The 9465-nt window shown below is 39.4% G+C and overlaps 1 protein-coding gene across 3 annotated transcripts in view; it reads right to left on the bottom strand.

Annotated features, from left to right (window-relative positions):
• The window catches only part of oxnad1 (oxidoreductase NAD-binding domain containing 1), a 19241-nt gene that overhangs the window by 8947 nt on the left and 829 nt on the right, over positions 1-9465 (bottom strand). Inside the window, exons 2-5 of one of the 3 annotated variants that reach the window (XM_005728780.2) lie at positions 2780-2963; positions 2386-2498; positions 353-422; positions 131-234 (exon numbers count right to left, since the gene is read on the bottom strand). In XM_005728780.2, the coding sequence (XP_005728837.1) occupies positions 131-234; positions 353-422; positions 2386-2498; positions 2780-2785 (293 nt within the window). In that variant the 5' untranslated portion in view covers positions 2786-2963. Of the gene's footprint in view, positions 1-130; positions 235-352; positions 423-2385; positions 2499-2779; positions 3007-9465 lie in introns of all 3 variants that reach the window. The other 2 variants (XM_013909762.1, XM_013909761.1) reach the window with 2 other exon arrangements.

A 9465-nucleotide genomic window follows, 5' to 3' on the forward strand; every position in this document is an offset into this window, starting at 1 on the left:
TATGAGTATTCTCACAGACATAAGTTTCAGAAAACTGCAGTCGACCCTGGTACTGTGTGTAGTTTGACCTGGAAAATGCTGATTTCAGTTGTACCTTCTCTTATTTAAAACTTAATGAGAGTCTACTCACCACTGGCCTGCTTTGAAGGTGAAGTTTGGATGCACGGCTATTCTCAGTCTTTTTACCGTCTCTGACTCATTTATAATTCCACATACTTGTGCTGGATACAGAGTCTAAGTCAAAAACCCAGTTAGAGACACACAGAGAAGAGTTCAGTGGTGGGTTAATAATAGTGTGGCACAGTTAACAGACATCAAGATCAGATTCCTCAGCTACACACTGTAGACTTACATTTTGTCTGTAGTTGTTCGAGGTCCTCTCTAGGTGGTCCATTTGCCTTTTGGAGGACATATTTCTTCTACTGAAAAGGAAACGGTCTGGTCACTTGTCTCGTATGAAAAATACTGTGTTGTGCAGTGAAGAGCAAGAAAGCAGCCACATGTGACACACACACAAGAAAAGAAAAAAAAAAGGCAGCAAGTGGAGTTTGCCCTCACTGTCAACAGGGAACCATCGAGTTAAGGATCCAGTTCATCAACATTAAAAATACAAAAAACCCTAAAACAAAAACACAGTTTCTCACTAACTCTTCGCAGCTCATTCACAGCACCTCGCACACCGTGGTGTGCACAGGGCACCAAGTGCGGGAGGGGGCTCCAAAACAGGCTAATGATCATCGATCATAACAATCATAAGAACTTATTTAAATTCAAGAAAAAGTACATTAGGCACCGTCAGACAATTAGAAGCAATATAAATACTACAATGAATTATGGTGCCCCCTACTTCATCTCCCAGCGGTTAGCAACAGACCCGCTGCCTGCTACCATGATGTGCACACAGACTACTTAATGAGAGTCACCAGTAATGAATGCAGCCTGGGTTTAACAAAACAGCAGCTGAAGTAGTGCTTGTTGTTAACTGCTGACTTTCTTGTGAGTTTATTAAAAGCATGCAGATTTATAGGGTTACTTAAAGCAGCAGGATTATTAGTGTGTATTACTACACCCACAGAGTAAGACATAATTTTTTCATTATAAAATGATATAATTTTTTGCTTCAATTTTATTTGCAGGTTACAGTATTTGGACTACTCCACGTGTTTACATGGATGCATTACTGATACATTTGTATATCATTTTTTTTGTGGTGGGTAAACGAACTGCATATTTTCTTCTTCTATTTGATTTTTCATTAGTTAATGAATGATTGTTTTATCAGGGTTACACCCAGAAACATTTCACAAATGCTGAGAAAAGCCACAGACTGAAACATGTAACCAGAGAGCTGCATGCATTTACACATTTAGCACAACAGCAGGATCTTTAGTAATTATTCCCATAATTTAATCCAAGCAGAGACTCGAGATCAGTCTGGACCTTATGCACGTCTCACTCTGTACACTCTGTGTTATGCACCTGTAACACAGAAAATCACAGCAACCATTCTCCTGCCATCACAGCTGTGGGAACATTTTATATTTAATGTCACTAAAGCTCTTTTGTGTTTACTAGGGGCCAAAATATAATTCTTATTGAGTTTTTTCAGTTTATTCAAAAACCGAGATTTAAGGAACGGTCATTATTGGGCACATGGATATTTATCAAAGTGTCACTGAAAAGTTCCAGGAATGTGACCATTAAATATATAAATCACATCCTAGAAGTTCCATTATGCACCCTTGCTTGTGCACTTTGGCTCTAAAAAGGATGCGGGATCTCCACCAGTATGTCAAAACTGTGATCCTTACACCTGATGTCTACTTTAGCAAAGTGGATAACCAAGTTGACAATATCAGCCTCGAAATTAATTCCTGTTCCTATTTCCCACATGGACATAAATGAAAACTATTCGTTTGTAGCTAGAGACCCAACTCACCGCCTCCAATGATCCTACACATTGAAGTCAGGACAGTTGGTACCAAATAATGATGATGTTTGCTCTCTGCAAATGTTTAAGAGCCACAGTGAAATCACAGTGCAATGATCATAATGGGACGCAACAGAAATATATAGGAAGCAATATAAGAATGAATTTCAAGGCTGATGTAAGGATTACCCCTTATAGGAAGTGATCTAAAAATAACAGCAATGCTGGAGGTAGTCTCCAAGATCTTGAAGAAGAGATGAAGACAAAAATGAGAACAAAAGCCATAATCTGACATTCTTTCTCGTTTCATTTAGGCCTGTGGATAGTTTAAATCAGACTATATGGGCTCTGATTTTCTGTTGCTCGTAATACAAGAACAGGGGAGATGGGGGTCCACTCAAAAACATACACTTCTCTCGTTGTCAGAATCTACTTTGCCCCCTCAGGAAACTCACCTCACGACAGAGCTGGGGCCCAGCAGCCTACAGCAGAGCAGACCGGCTGCAGGACACAACAGACTGAAGGTTCGAGCAGTGGCGGACAGTAAACAGGAGATCCTCATCGCGACCTGGGTTCATGTCAGATTAGAGCAGAAAACACCTGGATTTAGCTTTCAAAGCCGGAGTCTGTACCTTATGCTTAGCATCACATATGAGTATTTTATACACCCACTTTTGTTTCTTTTCCGATCAGTATACACCTCCATGTATTAAAATCAGACTATTTTTAAATGGAGTTTGGTGTGACCGCCTCCATCATGAGGTTAGCCGGCTAGTTGAAGCTAGCTACCGAGTAAATGCCGGTTACATTTCATTACTTGACACAAACTAATCATATTTTTCTTCTTACCGGCATAAGAGAGGACTTTACTTCTGTCAAATGCTCTTCATAATTGTCTCGTGTACCTTCGGAATAACCTTGGTGGTCTTATGATGACATGACGCGACAGGTGACTTCTTCGTCGTCGTTTTACTGCGGCTGGCGACTTCTTCTGTTCTAGTAACGCCCCCTGTTGGCAAACAGCATCCAGCGCCTGACCAGAACCCACATTCTTAGTTCAAAAGCAATTGTACTCCCTCAGAAAAAGACACAAACATAACGTAAATCCATCAGATGTCACTTGTGCTACGGTCTCATTATTTTAATAGTGACTTATTCACCAACGTTTAATGTTTAGCGTTGAGCTCAGCAGGAGATTTTTGCCTTCTCTGTTATAGGTGCCATAGTGTATTAGACAGTCTCACAGTGTATATAGCCCATTTTAATGGATAGAATCCTTTAAATACTTTAATTCAAAAATTAACAAAATGCCATATTAATGAGGACAATCTCCACTTTAGTTTTTTGTCACATGGCTGCTCTGTTGAATTTTACTTATTAATGCATGGATAACAGGCAATATAGAAATCAATTTGGCTCCATCTTGTGGCCATAAACAGTGAACATTGCAACGCCAGAGGGTGAAATTGTGGTAGTGTCAAGGCTGGCTGTGGAGCAGGCAAGAATTGGACCTAAATGCAGGACTCAGAAATTAGAAGCACAAACTAAAAAGTGGCTTTATTAACTTAAACTAAGTACAATATAATAAGCTGAAAAAATTAAATCTACAACTCTTCATGGAAGAGGATTACTGCAAGGGAAGACACAACAAGGCAGGAGGATGAGACAAAAAGCAAGGGCAAGGCAAATATATACAAACACAGGATAACAAGAGGATGGGAAACAGGTGGGAACACAGCTGGGGATCACTAACATATTGACTTCGGAGGAAGTAAAACTCGGCACGAGGCTTAGTGGAGACAAACACCAAAAAAAGAAGGAAGGAACAGAATACAAGAAAAGAAAGGCAGACATGACACAAAGACAGAATTGTAAACAAACACAGAGACAAGAGACGGAAACACATTTAGGCAGGAATAACCAGGGATTCCTGTAACACACTGAAACCAATAAATGATACTTAAAGAAAGTATGAAACCAGAACATAAAAGACTAACCCTTAGGCCACAGATAATCAAAAATACCAGGATAAAGAAAACTCAAAACAGGCCCAAAACTCAGAAAGCCTGGGACCAGGACACACAGCTTGCTCCTTCTTTTAAAGTCTCCTTCATGTTTGTTTAATGTTTCTTAATGATTTCACTAATACAGCCACATGCTTTTTGCTTTTTTCACAACTGCTTTCACATTTTTTGATGTGGAGGATAAAGGATTGTATAATACAGTACAAAAGTCTTCAGCCACCCCTCACTTCTTTGTGTCATTTCTTTCCCTCTACCTATTGATGATGATTTGTAACAAATAATTTGATTTGGATCCATCATTCCATAAGACTTGTTGATACTGATTTTCAGTCCAATACTGTGTAATTTGACAGTCTCTTCTTCCCATTTCCCTTCATTAAGAATAGCTTCATGAGATCCACCCTTCCACTGAGGCCATTTTTTTAAAGAGGTTTCAGTGAACAGTAGATGGATCAACTGCAGGGTCAGATGGATCTCTCAGGTCCTGTGTTAGATCTTGGCTGGTTTTATTTCTCTTTCTTATGGACATGACTTTCAGATACTGTTCATCTGCTGTACATAGTTTTTTTTAGGCCGGCCACTTCTTTTTCTGCCTGAACTTGTCCAGTTTCCTGGCATTTTCTAAAGACACAGTACACAGCATGTGGTGTTATGCCCAGTTTTTAGCTAATAGCTCTTTGGGAATCACTTTGTTGTTGCAAAAACAGAATTTTATGCCTGTCAAACTGTGTTTTCTTTGGCATTGTTCATAGATTTGACTAAAAAAACTGAAACAAACTCTGTGTTTTTGTTACAGGCTGCTCATAACAAAGTGCCCGAAGTTACATTTTAAAACTGGTTCTTTGCTAAGCTGTAGGCATAACACTGATTCATCGCTTCAGTTAGGTGCCTTTTTATGCTTAAATGGTTCAAAGGTCAGTGTTAAGTGGCTTAACAAACACGTTTGTAGTGCAGTAAAAACAAGTGCAAAGTGCAGCCTTTTGTTATTTGCCCTGTTGAAACTCATTTAAACACACTTGACAGTGATATGTATCAAGTTAAAGAAGTTTCTGGCAGTTTGTTTTCCAAAAAAATACTTATTCAGATACATTGTATTTGTATTCAAATTGTTATGAATTTAAACAGTTAGGACATTTTACTATAATTGACATAACAAAGTCGTAATAAAATTAATCAACTGTACTCAAAAATGATCCCGTGTGAACCTGTTCCTGTCAGTCTGAAAACCAATTGTCATTTAAAATCGCTCAATTTGACTCTGAGCGACAGGTCAGAGGTCAACTGTGACACAGTATTTTAAATACCATCCTACGTGAAATCCTATGTTACTTTCTACAGCTTGACACAGACACACCACCCTTGTATGAATCATACGTTGCAAGTTATAAGGCTTTCCATTATAATTTTCCACCAAAAAAATCAGTAAGTAAAATGTAAAGACCTTGGCAGATATAAGCCACATTGTAATGAATTCCAACATGACCACACTCCACACAGCAGAGATAATGCTGGTTGGTTCAAGACTTTTGTACAATAATGTAGATCAGTCAGAAATTCAACCGAATGCTGGTTTTGTCATTGGTTAGCAATGCTGCCTGGCACCAAGCAGTTTCCTGGTTCGAAGTTTGCATGTTGTCCCTGCGTGGGTTTCCTGGCTTGCTCCCACAGTCCTGGACACATGTTCAGTTGATTGGCAATTCAAAACTGGCCATGGATGCGAGGTAGATAAAGCACTGTATGAAAGTGAAAAACATATGACTTGTAGTCTAAAGTCTTTGAGTGGTGAGTAAGAGATTAAAGCACTGTATAAATGCAAGTGCATTGCATTACTGCCTGTCCTTCAGTGAATTAATGGCTGCACAATCGGTTATAATAACTGCAGTTTGAAAACATTGTGTGACATTTTATACCTTTACTAACACCTTAGAGAGAATACATTGTGGTCTGTTGATTACTCTCTGGTGCTATTTATGAATCTCAGGATTGTTTAGCCATTGCCAGGAGGTATTGTATCATCAGAAAAATAATGGAAAGATCTAAAGATAAAGGCAACTGGAATTAGGCAATTTTAAGATCTGACATGTAGCAGTGTTGTACATTAAGGTCAACCATTTCAAAGCCAGTGCAAAGTTACCATGGGTAGGTGCAGTTCTAGGTTCATGTGCGTGTATCTGCATTCAGGAAAAGAAACACATTAAATAGAAAGAAAATTGGCCGAGAGCTGTTGGATTCCTTTCTGCATTCTTGGACGTTCTCATAACGTCAGCAATCACAGGTGAAGCTATGGTGAGTTTCTCGCTGCTTTACTCATAGTTCCAAAAACATTGACTGAAAACATCCCAGGAATGCAAACTGTTTAATTAAAAAGATACAATGCAAATCCAAACTCCACCCAAAGTAACAAACAACTGTTACTATTTTTGTTGGTCCAGTTCTTAGTGGTATTTCACCTCTATAGTCTTTAGGCTGTGATTCAGAATTTGTCACTGAGGTGGCCTGTGGTTTTAGGGCTCAGAGGGGTTCATGTTGTCTGCAGGCAGACCTCTGTTTACATCATTACTATCCTTAGATACAGTAACCACTCACTTCCTCTGCTGCTTTTTCTTTTTTTTTTTTTCTATCTGACTCTACCAGTCTAACTGGCTGCCTTCCTGCTCTCTTTCCCATGGCTAGCACACCTTGGTTCAACCAGTTGTTCAGTACTCAAAAAAGATTTTCAGGTTTATCAAATTTCACTCATACGCATAAGGTGTGATGCAAACGCACCAACGTCATCGCGTATGGAAACACGAGCGCAGATGGGCACACGTAAGTCGAACTGTGTGTGCATGTGAGTCAATGTTTATTTATGGGCTTGTAACCTAATGGTAAACTCATTGTGTCTTAATCTGTCATAACCTACTAAAGAGTCATGACATCTATATATAGGTTTAGGACGTTATACTATGTTGCTGACAATATATGACTTCCTGCCAGTGGAAAAAGTAAAAGAGCACTCAAATAAATTCAAGTCCCAAGTGTACACATTTACTAGATTAAACTCCATTTAAAGTCATTTAAAAATGTTTTTTATACTTGACAGAGCACAAACATATAATAATTATTTGTATTTTAAAACATTACCTCCCTAAAGTGACTAAAAGTGTTCATTTCCTCTGCATGGCTGCTGCATACTTGTGACTGTGTGGCTGTGAGAAAAAAGTGCTGATTCATTATGTTTCTAATGGCACACAGTCAAACCACACAGAAACAGATACAAATGGAGGGAACACCTGCAATAAAGGTCATTGTTTCAGTGTGTTGCAACTTCAAGTTTTCTACTCACATTCTCCACATGCTTTACTGTTTCAAGGGACAAATGCTCTTCCTCTGTATTTTCACCCTGAATAATCAGTTCAGTGTTCTCGGGATTGGAAGCTAATCTTTATTTTGTAGATCTTCCTCTCAAAATAACTGCATGGGTGCTTTCTTTATTTGGTGGGGCTGAAGTTAAATATCAACTCTCAGCAAGGCTGCTTGCAGCATTAGGGGAGAGGAGAACAGATGAAGCGATATAGGAGAGAAAGCTGGAAGAAAAGACTGGGAGAAGATATAATATAATAGCATAATGTGATGCAGTTCTAAGTTGAAATATGGCACACATGGCAAAAATGGCAAAAAAACAGCTTCACAAATGTGAGAAATGGCTTCACGAAAGCAAGTGGAATGCCAAAACATGACACTTGAAGGCATCGTGTTTCTGTTTTAAAGGCCAGTTCATTATCAATCAGTTTATTTAAGACAAAAATGTTTACGTGCAAGGTTGCAAAAAAAAATTGTACTGTAAAAAATGGTATTGTTTACTTGGGTGAAAATGCATAAATGATGGTCGGTTAAGGATTCACGGTTACCTCTGTTTGAGCACAGGAACAACAAAGTACAAACACAACCAGCTTTCTGTTCGCACCGGAAAGAGGAAATAACTCTAGAGAGTTTCGGCCCAGACGGGAGAGGAGGAGAGGGGGTCTCCCAGTTATGCAGGACACTGACTGAAACAGAAAGAGAGAGACAAAGAGGAACTGCAAACAGTTTCCCGTTGCCATAGCAACAACTTTCACCTGTGTTTCGGAGGAGGGAGATAGAAAGGATTCCCTGATATTCTTTCTATCTCTGTTTCTGTGTTTCTCAGCTCAGACTGGGTATTCCCTGTTGGCAGCAAGCCACACAGAAACCATTGTGGGATTCCATGGTCAGAGAAACTGCTTTCATAAGCGCAGCAAAGAGGTGATGCAATTTCCCTAATTAGCAAGGGTTAAAAGGCAAATTGGATCTTAGTGTTCATACTGAAAATAAAATAGAAAAATAAAATCATTGAATTTACATTTATGCATCTGCCTACCTATCTGCGTATCAGCCACTTTGGACTTGACCTTTCACTTTTGCTCCAGTTGTTATTCCAGCCTGTGGTACTTCATCTATCACATCTAATGTCTTCTGCTTCTTGGCCAGGACCTCCTTGTCAGTCTTAAATTCAAAGTCCCACAGGACAGGACTGCTGTCCTCATCCCATCGGGACTTGAAAGACTTCTAGTCTTAGCCTCACAGATCTTCCCGTATACTATCCCAGGCACTTGAGTGTCCTAGCTTGCATCTTGCATTCTGCTGATATGTGCTGGACGGGGCACCTGTGCACAGTCATGAGTGCAAAAATTGCAGGCCCTAATTGCCTCAGTTAAGGTAAGCGTTCATGACTCCACCATAAGAAAGAGACTGGGCTAAAATGGCCCCAGTTCCAAGACGATTAACCACTGCTGAGCAAAAGGAACACAAAGGTTCATCTCAGTTTTGCTAGAAAACATCTTGATGACTCCCAAGAAAATACCCTGGGAAAATATTCTGACGATACAAGGTTGAACTATTTGGACAGTTTAAGTCCTGTTGCATCTGGCGTAAAAGTAACACAGCATTTCAGAAAAGGAACATCACACCAACATCAAAATGTGGTAGTGTGATCTTCTGGGGCTGTTTTGCTGCCTTAGGACCAGCAAGACTTGATTTTGTAACTGGAACCATGAATTCTGCTGTCTACCAAAACATCCTGAAGGAGAATGTCCAGACATCTGTTTGTGACTTCAAGCTGAAGCGCATTTGGGTTCTGCAGCAGGACAGCGATCCAAAACAAAACGGCGGTTCATGCTCAAAAACCCTCCAATGTTGCTACAACAATTCTGCAAAGAAGAATGGGCCAAAAGTCCTCCACAGTACTGTAAAAGACTCGAAGCGAGCTATTGCAAATGCTTGATTGCAGTTGTTGCTGCTAAGGGTGGTCCAACCAGTTATTAGGGTTAGGGGACAATCACTTCTTTTTAAAGGGTAATGTAGGTTGGAATTTTTTGCCCCCTTAATAACAAACACTTTCAGTTGGAAACTGCATTTTATGTTTACCTCTTATCTTTTTCTAATATTTAAATTTGTTTGATGATCTGAAACATCATCAAACAGGGTTCAATTTATTTAATTTATTTCAACTTA

The sequence above is a fragment of the Pundamilia nyererei genome, unplaced genomic scaffold, assembly GCF_000239375.1.
Source record: "Pundamilia nyererei isolate P.nyererei 1_Seehausen unplaced genomic scaffold, PunNye1.0 scaffold00030, whole genome shotgun sequence".
Classification (NCBI taxonomy): domain Eukaryota; kingdom Metazoa; phylum Chordata; class Actinopteri; order Cichliformes; family Cichlidae; genus Pundamilia; species Pundamilia nyererei.